Source organism: Seriola dumerili, unplaced genomic scaffold (genome assembly GCF_002260705.1).
Source record: "Seriola dumerili isolate Sdu_G_001 unplaced genomic scaffold, Sdu_1.0 BDQW01000432.1, whole genome shotgun sequence".
NCBI lineage: Eukaryota > Metazoa > Chordata > Actinopteri > Carangiformes > Carangidae > Seriola > Seriola dumerili.
In genome coordinates this window covers 4,362,087-4,387,623 of record NW_019174687.1, presented here as the reverse complement: position 1 = coordinate 4,387,623, position 25,537 = coordinate 4,362,087, and the positions used below count along the sequence as shown (strand labels likewise).

Sequence of the window (25,537 nt, the reverse complement as noted above, 5' to 3'; positions counted from 1 at the left end):
GGTTTGTTACTCACAGCATTTCCTTAGTACTTGTTTTCATGGCTAAATGTAGCTGTTATATAACATGGAGGATATACTGCATGCAGTATGATTATAGAGTGCTTTTAACTCATGATGATCACTCATCCATTGTCAGGTGACTTAATCACCCACCTGACCATGCATAATGGTCAGCAACGTCTTTACAGATGGTCGCATGTGATTCTCCTGGTCTTTGTTATACCTCTCACAGTTTCCTGTGAAGCTGCTCTGCACTACCTAAATGTATTGTTTCCCTGCTGACCTGATGATTAGTTTGCCTAATATCAGCTGAGCGTGAATTAAAAATGTAACTTCAGCTCATGTTTGCTAGAGGGACGTACTGATACAACATGCTCTGTTTTGAGTGACTACACCTCTGTGGCTAAACCTGTACAGGAAATGAGACAATTCTGTGGGAGTTTATATAGGCATATGATATTATTATATTATTATAAGGCAGTAAATTTGTTTGTAAAAAATTTAAGGCCATTAAATTTTATTTTATTATGGATTTAACCAGCTTTTGGCAGATTAACCGAAAAGTTAACTTGAAATACTGAGCGTATTTGATTCTCTCTTGCTGTCTATTAACTTATTTCAAGCCCAACATGAGAGTATAACAAAGACATGGGTCTACTCTGATTTTGTGATATATTGGGGTATTTCTTCTTTCTAAATAAATAACAAGCACATTTTCTGTAAATTCTGACAATAAACTTTATATTTATATATTATATACATTTTTATAAGATACAATATCCAAGTCTTCAAGGAGTATTTGATGGAAAAAAAATCTTTTTTTATTCCATGTGACATTATTATGACCAGTTACTGTAGCATGAGGAACATAGGTTTGATTATTTAGTGTGATTGTAGCATATGTAAGACTTATTTTATAATCTTATATTAAAGCTATTACTACAGCTGTCATTATCACTATAAATGCTACCACTGGCATTTATTTATTAACAGTTCTGCTACTATTAAGAGGGTGGCTCCTTATGAGGCTGTTTCTTTGTATTTGATATAACAACTCAAGTATAGTGAAACCTACTTCTCATTCACATAGAAAAACAAATAGAGCTGCTGATTTATATATTCCCTTTGTTTCCCACAGTTGTGATGAATAAGGAAATCATGTCACGTGTGGTGAAGAAGAGGCAGGCAGACCCCAAGGTGGTCCAGTATGTGTGGGCGGCCATTGAGGTCATCCGCAACCAGAAACAAATCGCAAATATGGACAGGATCTCCAAGTAAGTTCAGCCGAAAATAAGACGGAGATGAGAATATACATATTTAATGATATATCTTAAAGGATACTTTAAAGGGTTAGTTCACCTTATTTTATCTGCTGTAATTTTTTTTAAATAGCTCTCCCCAGAGTCTTATTTAACAAGCCCAGTACAGTTGAGGTGAATAGGGTTTTGTTTATGGTGCTCAGCAGTGAAAAAGTTGAAACTTGAAAAAGTCAACGGTCATGTGTCCTAGTAACAACATCCATCTTACTCTGTGTAATGCATAGATGTCACTGTGAACACTTTTCATAGGGACTGCTTTCTTCATTTTTGTTGTACAGCATCAAGTGACAGGAAGGGTGGATAATAGCTGTGGAGTTGAGGTTGGGGAGGGGAGTGGGGTCTTTATCCTTGTAACAAAGTTTACACAAAGCCTGTTTCTGAGCCTCTGTGTTGGCCAGTTTCTGGTTTGGTATGTTTATGTGTCCTTAAGCGGCTGCCTCTTCACCGGGTTTCAGGTGATTCAAAGCAGCATGGTGATGACCTGAGGGGGAGAGAATGGCTTCGCACATAAACATGCCATTACTTGAACTGACTGTATATAGACATAGTGGGTTACTTTAATCATTCCCCTGGTTTGTCATGTTTTTATGGAGATCTTTGAAGAATAGCTTCATAAAATGACAGAAAGTAGTTAGTTCAGTTATCAAAATGGTTGCAGATGTGATTCATTCTCTAACTCTAACTCTAACTAACTCTTAGTGTGTTTGCTCTGGGTGAAAGTGGGTTGCTGATGGGTGTCATCATGACAGAAGCCCGTGTTCAATCATCAGTAATGTTGCTTTGGGCTTATTGAACTGTGTACATATGGGTTGTTCATCTTTGTTTTGAATTTGATTGCATTTTCATTCTCTCTGCCTAAAAAGCTTGATCAGTTGCCTGTGGTGACTTTGATCTAAGGCTGCGAGTTTCAGTAAATTGATTTCTCTTCCAGATGTCAGGGACCAATGCAAACTATCCCTCTCAGAGTTCGAGGTGACATTTTTTTGAATTGCTATTTTATGTCCAAAACCCAAATATACTTAACTTTCAGTGACAGAAAACAGTGACAAGCAGCAGAATCCTCACATTTTAAAGGGTGGACCAACTATTTACTTGGAGGTTTTGCTTGATGAACAATGTGAGAATCATTGCTTATTTATTTCCTTTTAATTCATTACCAATTAATTCCACTTGGCATTGTTGTGAGGTGATTTTGATTTTGATGTCATGTGAATCCAGTGTTTATTGGCTCAAGCTGTGAAGGCAAGGCTTGGATGTTCTGTTGAGTCCTATCTGCACTCAAGGCCACACCAGACACCGATCAATAGCTAGACTGACAGCTGTTGGAGTTCTGACATTCTCCAACCGATATTCACTCATTGCCATTCTTGCGGTGAAGCCAGCCGTCATATATTAGACCCCCTCTTTACAAACAACGTTGAGATATAGAATCTGCAGCTGGGTTGGGCTCATGATGGCTTTAACCATCAGGATTTTATCTGCGGAGAAGATCTTTCATTGTTCACTACACACAACTACAAAAATTGTTGACAGCTCGTCAGCAGCAGACCTCGCCGTTCAGTTGTTGCTTTCAGTCGGTGGATGGAGCAGAGACTAAATGAAACACTTACCACATCTCATACAGCAAGTTGGCGAGCACCTTGGGAGCTGGCCGCTCGCCAAATGAAAACTGACGGCGAGAGGCTGTTGTCATGGCAACAGCAAGCAGCGGCATGCATTCGGATAGCCCTCCCGTCCACAACACCTCCATCCTATCCAGTCCCACTGTAGCTGAATTTCACCAAATGGGCTTTGCGGCTAAGAGGGAGGATGGGTTAGGCTCTTTGGAAACAGAGGAGACTGAAGTCAGTGAGGCAGAGGCAAATAATTAACCACTTTCTCTCTCTGAGGGAAACGTGATCTTCTTGTTCGGCGATGTGACAGCAACAGCAGTCACATTGCTTAAAACTAGTTAGTTAATTGTTAAAGAAGCTAATTGCTATGAGATCTATTGTTGTAAGATAAACAGGCGACCTGTGCAGATGGAGACAAGAAACACAACAAACCTTTTCCACTATGTGAAAAGGTATTTTCCCACCGAGAACTCTGGGAAATCATGATTGAGTTTTTATATTATCTTTTGACATTTACTGACAAAACAATTATTAATTATTCAAGAGGAAAATAATTGTTTCAGTTCCAGTCCTGCTTAATTGCAATAAAATGCTGTAAAAATGTGTAATTTTTATATATATATATATATATATATATATATTAAATAGTATAAATAATATACTAATATTATAACTTAGTTTATTTTCGAGCTTGTAAACTAAGAGGAAACCACACTGGGTTGATATCTGAAGCTAGCTCTTAAATTCTTTCACCTTACCAGAATTGGATACTAATAAGTAAAGTTGAGTTTTTTTCCTCTTGGGGAAAAAAATGTGTTTAACTGTATAGCTTGAACAAATTGGTGGTGTTACCTTTGGTTGCTGAAATTGTTTTTCTGCAGTGTTTGCATTTGACTACTTTGTGTTCGATGTCATCTTCACTGAAGCTCAAATGACGGACACAGTGTTCTTTTTAGGTATAAGCTGCTCAGGTTGAGTCCATATCATCGTTTTTGAACATGGACTAGCGTTAGTTGGACGGGGCAGAGGCACTTGACTGAACAGGAGGTTAAGTTTTCTTAAATGTGACATCTCATGAAGGCACACATTGGGGAAAGTATTAACCAAATTAACAGACAAGATTAAGTTGGTGAGAGGTTCCAAATGTTGGCTCCTGGGTTAATTCCCCAGCCCAACCTCATGGACATGCTGTCGGCCTCTCCTTTGTAACTCAGGAGTAAATACCGACTGTCACCTGACTCCCCACTGACGCGGTCTGTTCACTGGCTGTCTGCCACAGTAGAGGGTACATGACCTTGCTTCGTGAAGGTCACTGGCAGCTGCAGGAATCAACTGAGCCATTATTTGAATCACATTTGCTCCCACACTGGATGATGTAGGTGCATGAGAGGAGATGAAGAAAAAAAAAACTAAAACACACTGTCTCTCATTGTAATTTCAAACACCACATGTATCTGTAGTCTGTTTTCTGGGGAGCATGAATATAATTTATGGAGCAGTGGGGTGTGGTTGATGCAGTATTACAAATCTGAGAAGCAAGTAATTTTTAGATCATCGAAAATATGCATGCTGTTTGACTGATCGTGATGTCTACAGTTGAAGCTGGTTACAAGGATCTAAAGGGCTTTAGTGTCACCTTACTTACAAACAACCGTTCAAACCTTCAGTTTTATGATAGCCACACTAATACAAGCGGTGGGTCCCCGCCAAGGTCTGCCTCGACTGTAGATTGGGATTTGAAATGTCAGCGTTTGGCTAGCATAGAAAAAAATGGCACATTGCTCAGAGACTTTCCTCTCTCACCTGCCCAGGTACCTGAGTCGTGTGTTTGGCATGCACCCTAAGGAGACTGCCAGACAGCTGAGCCTGGCCGTAAAGGACGGCCTCGTAGTGGAGACCCTGACGGTTGGCTGCAAGGGCTCCAAAGCCGGCATAGAACAGGAAGGATACTGGCTGCCCGGGGATGAGATGGTAAGCCCAGTGACAATTTATTAGGTTGTCATCACAGGCAGCAGTCAACACTGAATCCTTGTGTGTGTTTGTCAAGGTATAACAGTAGAATTCTGTTGGTGCCCATGTTCACATTGCAAGCGAAATCTTTTAAGAAATTACTGGAAGTCCTGCGTTGACCTAAAGAGCTGAATGTTTATGGCAACCGTTACATGACAAAACTCTTTGCCATCAACACCACTTTTGGCCAATAGGGTGAATAGTTCTCAGCTGATGGGACTCTATTTTATGATATAGTTCTAGCTGACAAGTGCAAAATGAACAACCCTTATAATTCTAGTTTGACAGTTCTCCAAAACATTTATTAGAAAGATTGGAAATTGAATCAATAGATTCAATTTCTCTTTGGTTTAGTTTCCTGATTTCTGAGTTTCCAGATAACTACTTCAATTTAGAAGTGAGATACATGTCAGAAATAAATGTACAAATACTGTAAGTGTTGTCTATAAAAGGGTATGTTATACACGTAGTCATTCTTAGAATAAAACTTCCCCAAAACAAATGATTTATGTAAAAAATAAATAAATAAATGAATAGATAGATAGATAAAAGGAATCCAACTTTCTGTGGCTGAAAGTAGTCGTAACATATATGCACTGATGAAGTTATGATAGGAGTCTTAATGGAAACTACAACATGGATTCTGTCAGGATGTAGCCACCCATCTGTCAAGTTGCCTGCAGTGTGAACACAGTGTTAACAGAGTCACAGCACACAGACTTTACATGGAGCAAACATTACTGTTGTACCATCTCCAAAGATGATGAAAATCCTCACCTAAGAAATAAGAGCCAAACAGCAGAGATAGAAAAGTTTAAGAAAACAATATCAAGGCATTTTGTTCAAATTGTGGACTTTGTTTACAATTGTTTAATAATTGTTTCATCCGTGCATATAAAAATGTGTACCCAATTTGTCTATTATCTTTTAGCCCTCTGTTGTGCAGCATTGTGTTAGTAATGCTTTTCTCTTTTCATGTTTACTCCTTGTTTTTATTTCCATCTTATTTCCCTTAGTTGTAAGGAACAGTTCACAGTGTAGAGATGCTTTTACTTGTCTCTTCCAGAGTAGCACTGCACTGAGCTTGTCATTTCACAGTATATCAGCACTACCTGGGGAGAATCCTCCTGTCTTTTGCCATCTGTAATGCAAAGAGCACCTTATGGATTACTCTGCAAGTGCGAGTGGCATTAATATGTATTTGGTGGGTGCCTTAATCACAGTGCTTTTTACACCAGGGCACTAACACCCCAGCTGTATTAGTGTTATGCTTTACCCATTAAACTACAGGAGATAAAATGCAGTAAGAACAGAAATGACTGATGTCAATTGTTTGAGAATAATAATGTGGTGGGAGATTAAGCCTCTTTTTATTAGGTCTAAGGTGAACTACTCAGGTGCTTAAAACAACAGTTTTGACTTGCACATACTCATGCACAAAACATGTACCAGTTCATACTAATTCTATGTATATTTGCAGATAAAATCCTTGCATTAAAAGATATATATTATGATTTGAAGGCCGGAAAAGGAGTCAAAGAAGCTTGCTAGATAGCTTTTAGCTGGTCTTTCTATGTACTGTGTGGTGTCATCGCACAAAAAGGTGTTGGTCTCTCAGGACAAAACACTTGTTAACCAGCGGAGCTCAGGTCATTTTGGCAGCAGGACTTTTAAACACTACTCTCTGAATCACTTGCAATCACAGGAGCCGAAAGCCGAGGGGAGCAAGGTAAGGGCTGCATTGTTATTTTCAAATTCAGGGTTTGTTCCTCATTTGATCCCTTCACACACACCCCCCCCCTCCTCTCAACTAACATCATTCTGTGAGAAATCGGTTCTGCCACATGCAGTGCAGTCAGACTGAATCTGAATCTTTTTATGCAGGCTGCAGAAAAAACTAAACAGCATACAGTATGTTCTGGTTAGTGTAAAAAGTTGTGGGCTGTATAAGATGAAACGGTAAGGCTTCTCTGCCAGTGGTGAGAGACTGTCTTCTTTGCACTATGTAATGCCTCTCACTGCACTTAAATAAAATTACACACAAGGCTAAAAATGTATCAGGTTTCCATTTGCAGATGACTCTGCACGCCGGCCTACAGTCTAGTAGTAACCACACTGCCAGAAGCTACTTGCTGTCACTCAGTTATGCTGTAAAAAGCTTCATGAAAGTCCATTGCAGCGCTGTGTCTACGTGGCCAAATTTCTTGCGGAAGTGATCAGTGATCTTGATGAAAGTATGTGCTTGCTACTTATCTACAGATGTGCTGTTGCTTGATTTAAACAAAAAAAAAAAAAAAAACCAAAAAACCCCAAAAGTCTTCACCTGGTACAGCTCAAAGCCGTATCCAGTCCCTGGCATTTAAACACCAGCCAACCAGTCAAATAGCAACTGTAAATCATAGCTGTAACAGTAATCAGTGTGCTTAACTGAATCACATTTTACTGTGAGATAACAAGCAATACTAGCATAGTTGCAGGTTGGTAGCAAGCATCTGTGCCTTCGTAGTATTTTGGTCTTGGTAGTTGTAGTTCTCCTCAGAAGGGGTGTGTTCTACTGTGGTCTTAACTTCTGTCTGGCATGCTTATTTTCTTTTTTTCTTCATTTTTGATTAACGAAAGAGGGTGGAGGCGGGCGGGAGGGTAGTCGTAGTTTGTGTGGTCGTGCTCTTTAGTTTTCTCCATGCCTGCTGCTAGTAACACAGTCGACTTTTTTTTTTATTATTTTCTCTCCAGGTCACTCAGTCACTCAGTGGACAGACTTAGAGGTTGAATGTGAGAAGCAGTTGCTAGATGGAGGCCTGTTCTTCCTCCACAGGTGCCTGGATTCAATCCAGCTGGCATGTGCTGTGTCCTTGACCTAAGGAATATTTAATCCTCAAACAGATAACTGTGGCATTTGCCCACCAATCATAACATTTTAAAATAGCACTGCCAAATTCTTGAAAACAAGTTTTAAATGCACTGCCTCAAGTCAGATTGGATTAATTCCAGGTTTGCCCAAACTGATTCTTATCTGTGAAATTATACTCTAAATTTCCTGCGGTATTTATGGGGTATTTTTTATTTTTTATTTATTTATTTATTTTTATAAAACAATTGGATACTTGTCGATAACTTGAAAGTTTGGTGGTTAAACTAATTTAAATCTGCACACTTGTGATGCATGATAATGAACATGATATGTATTGATGCACTTTGCCCAGAGACCAAAAACACATTATTTCATTTAATTTACTAACCTATTAATTTGACAGTGTTCAGTGAACTTCCTTGTGTAAACGTTGTATTCATATTTTACACCTTCCTCAGTAATTTTACTTTGTTTTTAAAACTTTGTTGATTCCTCTACAAGCTTTGAAATGGAATATCACCTCACAGGAGTTTGTCTTAAATGTGTGAAAGTACTGTAAGCAATACTGTTCAGCGCAGGGTTTCCCATAGAGTTTCATAGTGGAGCTGGGCTGCTTCACCACCTCCACTAACATTGTAAACAATTTATACACTTAAAATATAAAATATTAACCTTTTGGGGAAGAAAAAGAGAGGCGCTCTTTCACACAGTGAATGCCTTGTGTTTGATGAATTTAGCCATTGCATCAGGGTCCTTGTGGTTTACCACCTCAGATAAACAATTTCCTTGGGATGACCCTTTAAATAGCGGTGGACAATATGACGATATGAGACAGTATAAATTTATGTACTCTCAGATATTTTGTCTCTTTTTATTAAGAGGTGCCTACTCATTTAACATCATAGGCAATGTTCACTTCTTTATGACTATATTTGAAATTGACATTTAATATTTAATTTGCTGAATAAGCCAAAAGAAACATTAAGGTATTCAGTTAATTTTTCAAGAAAGTTTATCATACACATAGAATCTTTTGATTTACAATTACTTAGATTAAAATAAAAGATTTTATCTTTATTGCCCACTGCTACAAGTGATATGTAGTTCTTAACAGTGTTCACACAAGCATGTGATAGAGCAGAAAAGATCTGTGTATATATAGGAAATAATCACATAATTACCAACACCCTTTTAATTCTGCTTATTGTGGCAGCATTTCTCTCAGTGCTTCAGTAATGTCGTTTTCTAAGCCACAAAGTGATATGGCTTACTTTGTGTGACATCAACCAACCACTATTAGCCTAAACATGCAAGCACTCGCCCAAAAAGTAATGTCCAAAAAGATAGCAGTTTTAGGAAGCGGATGAAATCTGTATAAACTTTGGTAAAACTTGCAAAATAACATACTTATTTACAATGCAGTGTCCAGCTTATTTGAATGTTGAGAAGATGTCAGGCTACAAGTGAAGCAGTTTATTTCTAAAAGAGGCGGGAGGTGGAGATGAACCCCAGGGTTGTTTTGTGTAGGTCATTAGAAGGCACGGCTCTCTGACGTGTCCCAGCTTGACACTGTCGGTGCAGAGTTGTTAACCAGAGTTAGAAAGCAGTGGGAGACGGCAGAAGGAAGCCAACTCCTCCTCCATCACCATCCAGGTCCCTGCTTTTGTTGGCAGCTTTTAGTCAAGGCACATTTCTCCCTTCAGGAAGGCGCAGAGATATTTCACGGATGTTTAGGGATAGTCTTTAATATAAAACCCCAAGGTAGATTTTCCTGCTTCTGTAATATTTAAAATATATTTATATTTAAAACCAAAGCAAGAAAAAAAAAAATTCTTGCTTTGGTTTTTGCAGATGAATTTGAAAGCTTCAGTCTTTCTGACCTTTGACTAATCTGGTACTCAAACATCATGTTGCTGTGATAGTATCTGTTGTGCTTGGGTCTTATTCTATCCATGTGCTTGTTGAAACCACAGACACAGTGTCCTTGGCTCAGAGAGCTCTAGCCTTTTGAAGTCAGGCACTTGTCTTTCAGACAGTCCAACAATAGTGGAGTGGCTCTTGACACTCGACAGAACACAAGTACCATCTCTGTATTGTCAAGTGTTTGTGTGGGTGAAGAGTCTATACGCTCTAAAAAGTAGAAGTCCTTGGAGGAATCTCTGGACAGGCTTTAATGTAGAGCCATGGAAAATGTTCCTCCCTCACTTCTGTTCAGTTGGGTATATGTGAACACAACTGTTACACTTAACTCAGACTCTTTGTTCCCTAATGGGATTGGGAATGTGAACCGACCATGATCACTCCTACATACCAAGTGGTACTTTGCATTGCAGGCATGTAATGCAAACACAGGATGTGAATTATGGGTTAAGGCCGAGTTTTGTTAGCACACTAGCTAGCAACTCTCCAGCTACTAATTGGAGTATGGTCAGTGCTTTTCTGATGACCTGGCAGAAGACAATTGCATTTAAATTCAGGGTTGTTCTTACAAATTTATGTATAAACCAAGGAATGAAAGCCTCATTTTTGTTTATTTGGGGGAAAAAATGTGTTCTGCTGATGAAGCACCATTTGTCTGAAATAAAATAATAAGAAATGTCATTATGAAAATATGTAAGATATGTTTGAGAGGATTTATTGAGTTTATTTTCAACTGCAAAATGTCCCGTTAACTATATATCCTGGCTACACATTATTAGTATTGATATAAAAAAAACAAAAACAAAAAAAAAAACCCATCTGTCAGGTTATACTTTGAACACAAAGTTTTTATGACATTGTTGGACTGCCTGACTGCTTTGAAGATAGAGAGCCAAAAGGTTTCAGTTTTATTTTGCCCTTGAATGCATCGGGATTATTTTTACAACAGGTGTTCTTGACAGCGACCGCACTGACTAAAAGACAAGAGTCTTATCTAGTGCTACACGAGGCTTTAAACTGATAAAATAAATATTTTTTAAAGACTTTTCTGCATTTTTATGCCTTTTATTGTAGAATTGACAGTAGATGCCAAGCAACGAGGAGGACTGAGAAACTGACTTGACCCCAGAACATTACAAAGGACACCATGTTGCTAGAATCAATTACTTACATTATTGATTAATCTGTAGATAATTTTTTTGATTAATCTTTTAATCATTAAGTCTATAAAATGCCAGAAAATTATTTAAAGAAATGCGCATCACAACTTGACTGAGAGACACATGATATCTTCAAATTGCTTGTGTAGATATTCAATAACCCATAAATTTGAGAAGCTGAAGGCAGAGCATATGTTGGCATTTGCTTGATAAATGACTTAAACAATTATTGAAAATTGTTGATTAAATTTCTGTCGATTTGACAAATCAATTAATTGATTATATTTGTCCATGCTACTGTCACATGGGTGATAAAATGTAGCGTAGTATTGGATTTTGGTGATGGCTCTGACAGTTGTAGATTATCTGTTAAAAGATCCTCCAGTAAACCCCTGCATTTCAGAGTGTAGAGTGCTTCCTGGCAGGCCCTGCTTCAGATCAGGTTCTTTGTTGTAGCAGCGACACTGGCAGCGTGAATGTCAGAGCTATCCTTACTCCTTTTGTTCTTATGACTATTTATGGTTGTGTTGGGGCTCGTTTCACCCCTACACTTCCGACGGAACCACTCTGGTCCAAGTCTGTTTCAATCTGCATGTGTTTTTTTTTTGACAGAGGAAGGCCTCCCTGCTGTAGTGCACATTCCTGTTGTAGTCTTCTGTTTAAAGACTTATCAGGGTTATTTAGGAAAATACATTACTGGTAAGATTATCTTCTATGATTCCTCAGGCTCAAACCCAAACTACAGCACATAAACATATGGAGAAAAGATCAAGAAAGAGACTGAAGTGCTGCTCTTTTCTTGCTTTTATTGAGCGGCACTCGGTCATGATTCTCCTGCTCTTCCCTACTGAGTCGGTCCAGACTGTGAGTGGGAGGAGTTGGACTCTTGACAGGTTGATGAGGAGATGAATTTTTAGTGGTTCATACTCGCCATCTCTGTGCCCTTCACTTGAACCCTTTAATGAAAATGAGTGTAAGACAGGACGACTGCAACCTTTATGTGTGTTAGGATAAAAAAAAAAAATAAAAAAAAAAGGCAATGCCCTTTCAGCCACAAACACAAATGCTTGATATGGACGTGTAATTATCACAGCATGAGGGCAGGTTATTTTTAAGATTAACATTGCTAAAGGCCAGCCAGGGCTGAGTATCGCTTGAAATTTTTACAATAATACAAAATACAATACCTGAGTTTTGGTAGCTTAGTGAAACTTTTGACAGTTCTTTTTGAAATATAAAAATATTTATTTTAAAGTTACTTAAAGGTCCCATATAGTATAAAGGTAGATGTCCGTGTGTATATAAAAAAGATTATAGATCAGGTCTAGGTTCTATATTAATAAAGTGAAAGTATCAAAGCCTCAGTCCACAGAGAAATGCACACAGCCTGTATTCAGAAACTGAGCCTTAAAACCAGTTGTTAGGACTTTCTGTAATTTTGTGATGTCACAAGAAAGCAGTCACCGCTCTCAGCCATGCCCCAAGCGCCGCCCACCTGGACCCACCATCCAACCTTGTGGGATTTGGTTTCTCTGAGTGTTTACCTGAAATCTGCCTTATTTTTATTGAATCACTCAGAAAACAGAAACTCACAGACCTGTTGTTTCTAGAGCTCCAGAGAGAAGCCTGAGAGAGGAGATGTAAAACTGCATTGAGATGGTTCTTGGTTCTTAAAACCACAAATATATCTTCTTATGGATCAACACTCCAAATAAAACACAGGAGAAGTGTAAATTTTCAATTGTTAAATGTTGTGCATTTGTACAAACTCTTTGCCTTCATATAATCATCTGACATTCAACAATTTTTGATTTAAAATCAGGAACAATCTGATTAACGAAAAAGAAAGCAAGATCATGAATCTGACCAGGTATTCACTGCCAGTGTTTTTGACAGATTTCAACACTTGGTGCTTCAGATACATTTGTAGTCTGTACTAAAAAGTATTGAGGTTTGATACCGTGGGGCTTTTTGTTTTTGCTCTTGGTGCCCAGCAGCTAGACAGGAAAAAAGAGACTTCACAAGAACTGAAAAGCTACTCAACATTATCATTAGATTTTTTTTTTTTCTTCACATCCACTTTCCTCTCAGATCTTTTTAGCTGCTTCATGATTGGAATTAGTGGCCTTTTGGCACAATGCTCTGAACTCCATGCTGTCACCACCTGCTGTCACTGAGGCCAGTGCGTCTAAATTAGCTTCACCGACTGCTGTTACACTTGGTATATTTCCACTTTCACAAATGGATATTTTGAGTTTTTAGTGTGTGTGTGTGTGTGTGTGTGTGTGTGTGTGTGTGTGTGTGTGTGTGTGTGTGTGGTGTGTGTGTGTGTGTGTGTGTGTGTGTGTGTGTGTGTGTGTGTGTGTGTGGAATCACAATGAAATAGTAAGTTGAAGTAGATTGAGTGTATCCCTAGATATAATAATCATGCTGTCAGATTCAGTCATCTGAGCTGGAATTTATTCTTTTGAAACTTGGTAATTAAAAGGAAGGAAGTTTATCATTTTTTTATTTCCATTGGAATCTAACGAGGGAGTTCCTGTCTCCTTTGTAGCTCATCTATAAGTCATCAAGCATCACAATCACAACAGCCACACACACAAATTGAAAACAAATTCATACTCAGAAAAATTAAGCACAGATCAGTCAGGAGGAACCTCATTTACAAGCTGGATACGACTCATGATGTAGATGTTAAGAATTTCGATGTTCCTTCATTCACCGGAGCTGATGGTTTGCAGTGTGGGATCAAACCCGACACCTTCAGTGGTGAAATGGTCTCTGGAACATCCTCTGACACACTCATCACATATCTGTAAATCATGAGCGCTAGGTTTCATCAAGAATGGAGAAAAATCATTTCCTCCCCTGCTGTAGTTGGCGGGTTGGAGGGGGGGGTCACCCAAACTTGTGCTCTGCTGTGTCTTCCCCCTGCAGGACTGGGAGGCGGAGAGCCACGACTGGTATTGTTTCGAGTGTCACCTACCGGGGGACGTCCTCACGTGCGACAACTGCTTCCGGGTCTATCATCTCAAGTGTCTGTCGGAGGAGTGCAAGCCCAGAGACGGAGGGTCGCACTGGCAGTGTGTCGTCTGCAGGGTAGGTGGTGTATACACCCTTAAATGGCTATTATGTCTATTTTTTAATGACTAATGAGCATCGTTTTGAAAAGGAAAGACAAAGGGCCATTCGAGGATTCAAAAGGTTTTAGGGTTTAGGTTTATGAGAGTATGGGTGGAGGTTAGGCAATTTAAACCCAAGCTGGTATCTTGAAGTGTATCATAAGTTGATGTTATTTTTTTTTTTACACGATTTATCAGTTAAGTCTTCAATGGAAGTTCTTCAAATTTGGCACAAACATTCAACTGCAGAACAAACTGATTTTGGGGGTCAAAGGTCTAGGTCACAGTGACCCCACAAACACGATTTTGGCCATGTGAGCGCAATATTTCGAGATCTCCTCAAGGGAATTTCTTCAAATTTGGCACAAACGTTCACTTGGATATATTGACTGGATTTTGGGGGTCAAAGATCTACCGTAGGTCAGTGTGACCTCACAAAACACTTAGCAATAACTCAAGACTTCACACAGTAATTATGACAACATTTCGCACAAATGGTTAATATTTTATATGACTCTGGATTGACAGGGATGTAACCCGAAACTAGTCTGAGTGGCAGAGGCAGAGTACTGTAAGGTGACTTACACAGACTACTGTAAAAAAAAAAAATAAAAAAAAATTGGTGCGGAAATGAGATAATAATAATAATAACAACTTGACAGGCAATTGCTGCGATTTCAGTTAGTTAGTGTCATAGAGGAGGCTTCAGTACTATTGTGCATATGAGTGTATTGAGTGGATTTAAGAGGTTGTTTCTTTTTTATATAAGTTGATGTTATAAAATATAAACAGCTTTTGTGATATTTGAAACTTCAGCCTAACAGTCTTTGCTTTGTCAGACTTTGGATTTAGTCAGTTTGGATAGAAAATGTGCCTCTGCAAATCATAATCCTCCCTTTCATCCTTCCGCGCTGCCTCTACAGTAATACTTTATCTGTCTGACGTCTTCGTTATGCTCATATGTAATAACGCTCCTGTAATAATCCAATCAAAAAAAAAAAAGTGGTTTCTCCAGCTGAAATGTTTCTGTTTCTTGTATTTATTTACCCAAATAAAGGCTCCTGTCACTTTCATGAGGTTTTAGAAATCATTTCTCTGCAGAAACAGGCTAACTATCTGTTGGTTTTACTGTAATACCAGCAGACGTCTAATTATTTTTCTGTCCTCAACCAGCCCTGTCTCCACTTCTGTGCTCTCGCCGTTATGAATTAATATTAAATATAAGTGTGTGTTGGAGAATTTGGGTTACACAAATCAAAAAACCAGAAGTTGCTGCTGTTCTAAACTCCCTCTCTCCTCTCTCCACATCCACATCATCCTTCCCTTCCTTCCTGCAGGGCAGTAAAAAGAAGAACCTGAACAAACAGGAGATGTGTAAATACCTGCGTTTCATCGTCCAACGTATGAAGGAGAGGGTGAGAACAACTGTATATTTATTTCTACCTGTTATTGTTGCTGTTGTCCACCTTCAACTCATCAAACCTCCTCCCTGTGAGAACACAGCAGACTGTTGTTGTTCAATATAACAAGCCACGGTAGTCTAGAGAAACAACTTACTCTAGTCTGACTGTTAACATTTTCATTAGGGTTTGGGTGTCATTTAGATAGTTATGATTTTAATTCTGTTTGTCAGTTCCTCTTCTTGTCATATTACATGAAAAAAGATTTAAAGATTCACAAGGTGAATGTTCACTTTTTTTGAGTTTGGTTTTTATTGATATCACAACTATCAGCAAAAAGTTCTTCATTATTCTTACACTGCATGAAGTTGTTAGAGAGTCAGTGATTCCATGAAGTGATTAGAAATTGCTGCATCACTTAGCCGTGCTTTTGAGAAGTAATCCGTGATGCGACTCTTAACTAAACACTGTCTTCACACGGCTTAAAAGCTACAGTTATCACCACAAGTTTGTTTACCTTGTGTCATGTTCACCCCATCGGCTTAGCTGTCAAACATGGCAGCCCGCCCACTCTCAGAGGCTGCAGGAGCCATTCTGAAATAACTCGACAAACATGTTTTTACTCCTGTAAAATAATAGAAATATAGAAAAATACATTTGAAACCCACCATGACATGACCACAGTCTGTGGTCTGTGGTTGACGCCTCTGCTGTGCCCTTTAAATTGTCCTACTTGTACAATTACCCACACTAACCCTCACTCCTCTCTCAATTAAGAAGAAATGTCCCCTTCATTCTCCTACGTCACCACCCTTCCCCTCCTATCTCACTCTCCCTTCCTTTGCTCCCTTACCTCAAGTGATAAATAATGACGTGACTCTTCCACCTTTCTTGTTCTCTCATCCTCTCCTCTCTTCATCCCACTGCTCCCTATGAAATTAGTATCAAATCTCATCATTTACCCTCCATCTCTGCTTCATTAACCCTCTCACACATCTGTCCTCCATTCTATGAAGTGGTATTAAATCAGTATCCCTCCTCTGTACGGCTGCAACTAAAGATTATTTTCATTATCAGTTAGTCTGGAGATTGTTTTCTTAATTAATGGATCTCTCAGTGTATCAAATGTCAAAAAAAATATCACCATCACAACTTTGTGACGTCTTCAGATGACTTAATTTGTTGACCAACAGTCCAAAACCCAAAAATATTTCATTTACTGTCGTATATGACAAATCCTCACATTTTAGAAGCTTGAGCCTGCTTTAATTTTCCTTTGATCGATTAATCAGCTAATAATTGCAGCTGTACTCCTCTACATTGCAGGCAGTGGATCTGAACAAGAAAGGCAAAGACATTAAACACCCCATGTACAAACGGCTGATCCACACTGCGCTGGACGTCTCCAACATCCAAGAGGTAACAGTCAAGCTCAGTGTCACGCTGTGTAACTCCTGTTCTTATTTGATATTCTAACATTTTTCTGTTTTAATATATACATATATATATATGTATCAATTTATTCTTCAGCCCTATTTTTGTCATTGTTTTTTACATTTTCTCACCCATACAGAAGATTGAAACATCCCCTCACACCCACAAACATATAAGTCCAGCTCTCACATAACTCCTCCTGAGTTAATTTACCATCAGGCAATTGTCCTGCGCTGTATTTTGTTTTATTTGTTGTTTGTCTTAACGTTCATGACTCTGAATGAACGTTAGCGAGGTTGTCAAGATTTACTCATAAAGCAAAAATGAAATGTAAAGTACAAGAGGGGCAGATTTAAACAAAACAACAAATCAGAGAGACGGACTGAAAACAGACACTGACCCTGAGCTCTGTTTGTGTTTGCCGAAGAGATACTATCTGTGATTAGAAGATTTGAGGCAGTGAAAGTCGAGTGAACAGTGTGGGGCTTCTACTCTATTCAGTCCTTCCCTCCTGCAGAGCTAACACTTGCTAACAGCTGTCTGCAGATGTTAGCCTGATGTCCGGTCAACACAAACAGATGAGTTAGTGAGCAAACTTGCAGACCTGTCTGTGCTCCAAGTGATCATTAAAGTGGATCTCTGCACTTTATGTGTGTGTGTTCTTCATGTGTAGCTGCATGAGACGTATTTATTACACTGATGCCTTTGTTAGCAGTGCAGGTCTTTTTATTATTATTGCTAAACTGCTTTTGCAAATGTTTCACCTTTTTAAGTCGTCAAGTCAGTCAAAAGCAAGGTCAAAGAATTATGATGAATTATTCTGTCCTGGAAGATAAGGCAACGTTTCATTTGCATTTATCATTTGTACACCAGTAATTCAAGTAAATGCTAAACCAAACTTACTGTCATACTGTCTGTTCTTGATGATACTTCAGTTTCAGTATAATATTGTCCAACTTGGTTCATTGTATGATTAATTACCAAAGTATTGCAACACTTGATTTAAAAAAAAAAAAAAAAAATGGAGGTGGTTAATGGAGGAGTTGAAGGCATGAAACATTTCTTGTATCTTAAAGGAGCCAGAGAGAAAAAGTTTGAGAACTGCTGGTTTAAACTTGTCATCTGACCAGGAGTTCAACCAGCCAGTTAGCTGACATTCCTGCCAACCAGTCAGGACAAATTCATCATAGTTTAGATTTTCAGTCTGAGTTGTTGTGTGTATGAGTGTGCTTGGTCAAAATTTTGTGCGTTTTAGTTAGAGAGAGAGAGAGAGAGAGAGAGAGAGAGAGTGTGTGTGTGTGTGTGTGTGTGTGTGTATTAGTGTGTTAGTTCAGGCAGGATGCTGCTGTGTTGCATCACACCCAGCCTCTGCCAGACACACTGGATCTCTGCCCAGATGTGTGTGTGTTAGTGTTAATACGCACACTCCCCTCTCGCATTTCGGCCACCAGACACACACACACAGCATGTGAATAGACCTCTTTGTACCTGCTCTCTCTCTCTCTCTCTCTCTCTGACCAACATTCTTGCTCTCTCTCTCTCCATCGATCTCTTCTCAGAACCTGTCTGAAGGAAAGTATAAGACCTTTGAGGAGTTTAAAGCAGACGCTCAACTGATTGTTCACAACACTGCCATCTTGTATGGAGGTGAGTCAAAGTTTTACAGGTTTTACTGTGTTGTGCTGAGTTGTTTCCTTTTTCATTTCACCTAGAAAACAAGATGAAAATGCGTCACCACCAGAGCATTACTCGTCCAAACATGTAGTGAATACTAAAAATATTCATTAAAATGCTGTTTGTAAACTGCAGCAACTGCTGAATATGATTCCACAAGTAGCCCAGGAGCAAAGCATATGAATATTGTCACTTTCAAATAAAGAGTTTGTTTCTTTCTTGCTGTGTTGCAGTTCACAGTGACCAGGCAGAGATCGCACGGTTGCTCTTCAGCGACACATGCCACGAGGTACCGTCGTTTCATTCTTTCTCTCACACTTCACACACTGTAGTTTGTAGGTTCAGAGCTTATTGTTTCAAAAGTTCTCAACGGTTCTTGTAACTTTTTTCTTTCCTCCCTCCCTCTTCTCTCCCTCGTTCCTCCTCTCCTCTTCTTCCAGTTGAACGAGTTGTTGTTGTGTAAGAACTGTTTCTACCTGTCGAACGCTCGGCCTGACAATTGGTTCTGCTACCCCTGTGTGAGTACAACCAAACCCAATGTACCAGGCCCAACCAAACTTTATTTCTCAACAGAGGCAGCAACATACTGTCGTTTTTGTTGTTCCTGTTGTTTTTCTTTATCAGCAGAAGCATTACATTATTGGCGGCAGTTGTAAGATGCAATTATAGTGTTGTTTTTGTTGATTGGAGTTCCCCTGAAACAAGTAGTTGTTTACCACACCAGTGGAGTTTTACTTCACTTTGTCTCGAGTCAGATGTCAGGTCTTACAACCCAATATCTCAGTTAGTTTGACATAAACAAACAAGCTGTGGGAAACTGCTACAGACATTTAAAACCTTTTTTATACCAATTTTTAGACTAAAATCATTGATGAAACAAGAAAAAATAATGTACAGACCATCAAACCGTATACACACAAATTCTTGCAAATTCATGCAGACTACTGAAAAAACTAGGCAAGTTGTCCTGTGAACTGTAATTTTAGAATAAAAGGCATCCCACCACAAAAGAAACTCTGATTGTGCTTGTTAGAAATATACCAATAGGTTGTATCTTCAGTCTAATATGTTTCTTTTTGCGTCTGTTAACTTGGCAGAGCCCGAGCCATGACCTGGTGTGGGCAAAGATGAAAGGTTTTGGTTACTGGCCTGCCAAAGTCCTTCAGAGGGAGGACAACCAGGTGGACGTGCGCTTCTTTGGACACCAGCATCAGAGGTTAGAGCAGCTGGACGACATCACAACAGCACACAGTATCGCTTTTCTGATTGATTGGTTCAGTAGCAGGAGTCTGGTGTTTTTTTATCTATGTGAAATCTTTTTTTTTTTTTTTTTTTTTTTTTTTTTTTTTTATAATTTAGTGCACATTAATTTAAAGCACCTAAAGTAGGACTGTTACTGTCCTCACATCTCTATCAGCCATTTTAAATTCATCAGGCCTTATTTGGAAACCGCTAATATCCTCAGATGTATAAATATAACATTAAAATGGTAAATCTCAAGCACTATTTTTTATTTCCTCGTCTCCTCCAGAGCGTGGATCCCCTCAGACAACATCCAGGACATCAAGGTGAGTGTCCAGCAGCTGCAGGTGAAGCGCAGCAACGGCTGGAAGAAGGCGTGCGAGGAGCTGGAGGTCTACCAGCGTTTCCTGAGGGAGGGACGCTTCTGGAAAACAAAGATGGAGGAAAGCAGCCAGCCGCACCAGCACCACCAACAGAGCCAGAGCCAGAACCAGAGCCAGAGCCAGAGTCAGAGCCAGAGCCAGCGGCAGCAGCAGCAGCAGCAGCAGCAGCAGCAGGAGGAGGGCAGCGTTAGGACGGACAGACTGGAGAGGACAGACGAGGCCGAGTCCAGTATCTCCTCTACCAGCAATGAGCAGGTCCGACATGTAAGTAGTGTCTTAACAGGTCTTCACATGTGGTGGAAACGCAAACACAAGTTAACACAAGTTGTAGCAGCCTTGAGGTTTGTATATGCGCTGACTGGTCAAACAGTTAGTGCCGATCAAAAGTTCTGCCCCAGTGAAGAATCATGGCAAAAGAACTAAATTGAGTTCCTGAGTTCCTAAAATGGGTCCTGAGCCCCAGATGAAGTTCCTACAGAGGAAGAGGTTTATATAAAGCACCCAAGTGAACACAATAAGCGTTTGATAGACCTGTTAAAAAGCTACTAGCCACCCCATCCTCTCAGGTCATCTGCTATTGATCAAAGATTTCTTGCTCCTGGCTGCTGGATCAGCCTTCAAATTATGGCTGACAAACTTAGTCGTGTTGTCATCTGTCGTCTTGGTTTTGTTTCTGCATCTTCACTGTGCCTGTCACAGTAGATTTCTGCAGAGACAAACAGCGTTATTTTTTGAGTCTGGTTAACACCAGTCTTAACTTCCTCTGAGGTTTCCACGGCGATTGTTCGTCTCTATCAGGTCTCTACTATAAACGTGGTGCTGCTGCAAACTCACACTAAAAACACTAACACCAAAGCAGCAGGTAGTTTTCTGTGAAACAAAGTTAGGGCTGTTTATAAAAAACATTTTCTGTAATGCACTAACTAAAAACAATGTTAAAGTTAAACTTCACACTGGTAGAGAATAAACTCAGATAGTGTAGATATATATAGATCAAACAGTGCCACCTGGTGACTGAACCGCCACATTGTTCATTCAGTATTAACTGGTAACATTATACGCAGCAATGCAGATTAAAAGAGGGAAGGAAACTAGACTAGTTTTTGTGGTTGTGACGTTAACACTCAAATCATAAAACTATGTGTGATTAAAGATCTTTGATTAATATTGATAAGAGCAATGTGACACGTTTTTATCTCAGCAGCAATTTATTTATTCTTTCATTTTTAGCAGGTAAGAGAAATTGCTTTTTATAAATGTCTCTACAACACTTGACTTCACTTCTCTATCTGTGTTTTGATAGAACCAGAGAGCCGGCTGGAGCACTATTATATTCAACATTTTACATATATACCGTTTTACCATTTCATATGAACTTGTTTTTTGTCCCCCTCCAGCTCAAAGGCAGCCAGGAGCCCAAGGCAAAGAAAAGCCGTCGGACTCAGATGGTTGAGCCCAAAGAGGAAGTCAGTGTAAGTTTGTTTGTCAGCAGCCAGACTGTAGCTACACAGACAGTATTTGTTCGTAGTAGGATAAATTTATAGTGGAGCCACCCATGTCTATATTATTACATTTACTATGAATCTGCAATATGCAAACTGAGCAAATTACAGTATTTTGTTGATTTTTGCTCAACAGCTAGCAAGCTGCAAGGTCAAACAGACTTTTTAAAATGTTTAAGTTCATGAAATACAAAATAACAGTGCATAACAAAATAGCACTGCCCAAACTTTACATATAACCGTGTATGGTATAAGTAAGAAGAAGGATTTTTACTGATGTTACAGATATTTTTTAGTCTTATCAAAAAAAAATGTGTTTTTGTTAAATATGTTTTAAGTAGGGCTGCACATTTAATCAAAATATTATCGAAATCACAATATGGCCAAGCGCAATATCCAAATTGCAGAAGCTGCAATTTTTTTTTTTTTTGATGAAGGTAAAGGGTGTCACAATAACAGACCATAAATGAAGCATTGTGGGGCTACAGAGATGCAGGGAACCTCATTTTTAGTTTTTTTTTTTTAAGTGAAAATGAAATGTAAAAATGACCATACCAACTAATATCGTGACTCATATCACAATATCTGCCTAAATAATTGTGTAGCAGGACTCGCTGCCACTGTGAGTTCCTTAACAATTATTTTTTTATTGTGAGGACTGAACACACACACTTTCAACTTAGACTTCTCTTAAACTTGTCTTTGTTTGCCCGGCCCTTTTGGCGCACGCACTCCGTCTCTCTTATGTTGTTTGTCATGGCTCGCTGTGGCTGCCGTCGGCCCTGTGTGTCTCGTGTGTCTCGTGTGTCAGTCCTCTTTGGTCCAGCACGCTACTGCATTAAAAAGGAAGAGACTCATTAACAGGCAGCAGCTGATCAATCACCTCACCTGGCACTGCTCTCATCAGCCCTCTCCACACGCCTCTTTCTCCTGCAGCTGTGTGCCGACCACGCCCAGCTCCACAAATCACAATATGATTTTATTTTCATATCGTTCAGCCCTAGTTTTACATTTATTTGATTGTAATCTGATGATAAAAAAAAAAAAAAAAAAAAAAAAGACCGTTTAAGATATTGAACTTCAAAATCCAGTGCCAGTTGGACTAGTCTGGACAAGTCTTAGTTTCTTCAGAGCATTTGTGATGATTACTATTTAATATAACTTTAAAGCCTTTGCAACAGAATTAGTTGTAGATTGTTGCATAAGGTACAAAAATGTTTTATTTCCTCACCTTTCTCAGACACATGAAAGTTTTTTGCTTGTGTGGCTTCATAAAAACGTCCATGTTCCCTCCTCTCCTCTCCTGTCCATCAGGACCCGGAGCCGGAGATGGAGGCGGTGAGCTCCAGCCAGGAGATTCCTGTGTCCTCGGCACCGCAGCAGCCTGAGAAGCTGTCGGTGTCTACGCAGACCAAGAAGGCCAATGGAGGGTCGCCGCGCACGCTGCACCGCGGCACCCAGACCAACAGTGACGGTGCCTGCCAGAACATGTGCCACGAGAAGTACACCAAGGTCTTCAACGACGTCAAGGAGATGATGAAGGCCGACAACAAGAGGGAGACGGAGAGGGTCGTCCGAGAAGCTCTGGAGAAGGTTTGTGTTTGTCTTAAAGAAAACATTTTACTTCACTGTCTGGATCTTTGATAAGGAACCCTCCTGTCTCTGTGCCTGCAGCTCCGTGCTGAGATGGAGGAGGAGAAGCGTCAGGCAGTGAGTAAGGCGGTGGCCGGAGCTCAGGCCGAGATGGAGAGGAAGTGTAAGCAGGTGAAGGAGAAGTGTAAAGAGGAGCTGGTGGAGGAGGTGAAGAAGCTCGTGGCCCAAAACAAACAGCTCATCTCCCAGACCAAGAAGAAGCAGTGGGTGAGTTCTGCATCAGTCTCTTTTTCCTCTATAACAGCTGAGGAATATTTCACAAAAGACCCAAGTACATTTACATGTTTCCTTTATAAAAACTGATCTTTGCAGAGAAGGTGAAACATCTCTACAGGTCTTCCCCTGAAAATTGAATATTAGTTGATAAATCCTGAACAGGTTTTTTTTAAACCTTAATATTGAAATCAACATCGGCCTTTGAAATCCGTCTCTTAAGGATTATAACTTAAAATTGGACATTAAACATTTAGTGTATTTAGTTTTAACTCAGTTTAAAACTCAGTCATAAAGGTACCACTAGCTTGAATAAACTTGATATTAATAGTCTTGGATCCAGGGCAAAAATGTTTATCAAGTGTTTTGTTCCTCTAGATGTTTAGATTTCCTTGCGTAATACAGCTGCATAGGAAACACTTTGCCTAAACTACTTGCCAACAAAGCCCAAAACATTCTGTCAAAATGCCTCAGGTGGCTTCCAGTTTGTCGGTCCGTCCCATTCTCATTAACATGAAATCTCAGAGACACCTTGCGGAAATTTCTTCTAATTTGCAACAAACACTCACTTGGGCTCAAAGATGAACTGACTAGAATCTGGTGGTCAAAGGTCAAAGTCACTATGACCCCATAAAACATGTTTTTGGCTGTACCTCACAAATGGCTGTCGCCCGCGCAGAGGCACAAAAACCTCTTTGTTTTAGTGTTTTTGTGTTTTCCCAGCTGCAGTCTTGTAACAGAAGTCTTGGCCTTGTGCTGTTTTCAGTGTTATAACTGTGAGGAGGAGGCCATGTACCACTGCTGCTGGAACACCTCGTACTGCTCCATCAAGTGTCAGCAGGAGCACTGGCACGCCGACCACAAACGAACCTGCCGCAGGAAGAGATGAACAAGCCCTGCCCTCTCTGACCCCTACACAGCACGCCATTGGCTCTTGCCCTCTCCTACGCCTGTCAGTCAGTGTCTACAACACACACACACACACACACACACACATAAACACATACATGCCCCTCTCTCCTACTTCTCTACTTGCCTTCCTGAAAACTTTGTGGACCCGACGTTTTTCTGCGTGAAAAGAGCGAATTGTTCTTTTTTTAATTTAATGTACCCATTGTATTGATTTTTCTTTCTATATTTTGTTTATTTTGTCTCTGAATCATGAACAGATTGCTTGAGAGCATTTGCTCGAATGCAAAATTAAGGTATGATTTTGTGTGTGTGTTTCTTTCGCCTTTTTTTTTTCTTTACTGAAGTGCTAATTTTGAACTTGTGTCAGAGAATGTTATTTAAGTGTGTAGTAACAGATGAGCATTAACTGAATACATTTTATTACCTGAATTTTTTAAAGACTCACTTTTCTTACTGTAAATGCAACAAATACACAGTCGATCTTATGAGGAAAAAAAAGAAAAAAAAAAGTGAAAACATGCCGTAAGTACTATCGCTGCGTTGAACTCGCTCTGCTTTCATAGAGAAAACTTATTTAAAAAAAAAAACGACAAAAAACTGCAGAAGATATTGGATTGTGGTGATGTGGCTCACAGATGTTGATGTATTTTGTTTTTTTTCATGAATCTATTGAGGTGCATAGCACCTTTTTATCATTTCTACCTAAAATCTTATCATCCTCAAGTCACTTATTGGGAACAGGGTCACGAACTCGGCCTTAAAAGACGCCGACAAAATAAATCTTCCATGTATTATTATTATTGTTGTTATGATTAATATTATTATGCACATTTTTTTAAATAGACACATTTTTATGAATCCGATATTAAAAAAAAAAAAAAGTTTTTTTTGGTTCTAAATTGGGGAAATGCATAGCAATCTTTCCTGAGCTGGATCTTAGAGAGGTTCCATGATTTGACAGTTTTTTTTTTTGTTTTTTTTTTAACATTTCATTTTCTTAACCACCCAAATGCTTGTAATATTGCCAAAAAAGACATTTTGTTGAACCTACCTAGATCTGGTGAGTCCTACCTTCCCCTGCTTTCCTACAACCTTAAAAAAAAAAAAAAACGATGAATATTTTTCAGAG

At 39.3% G+C, this 25,537-nt stretch overlaps 1 protein-coding gene across 1 annotated transcript; it reads left to right on the top strand.

Annotated features, from left to right (window-relative positions):
- Positions 1-1,143: 1,143 nt before the first annotated feature.
- zmynd11 (zinc finger MYND-type containing 11) lies at positions 1,144-25,270 on the top strand. Its single transcript, XM_022761726.1, has 15 exons — positions 1,144-1,274; positions 4,744-4,903; positions 6,648-6,671; positions 13,811-13,972; positions 15,333-15,410; positions 16,722-16,814; positions 18,389-18,476; positions 18,737-18,792; positions 18,944-19,021; positions 19,601-19,719; positions 20,035-20,392; positions 21,526-21,600; positions 22,945-23,223; positions 23,305-23,490; positions 24,263-25,270. Exons 1-15 carry the CDS (start codon positions 1,144-1,146, stop codon positions 24,383-24,385), a joined length of 2,010 nt encoding a protein of 669 aa, XP_022617447.1. The 3' UTR covers positions 24,386-25,270.
- The last annotated feature ends 267 nt before the right edge of the window (positions 25,271-25,537 follow it).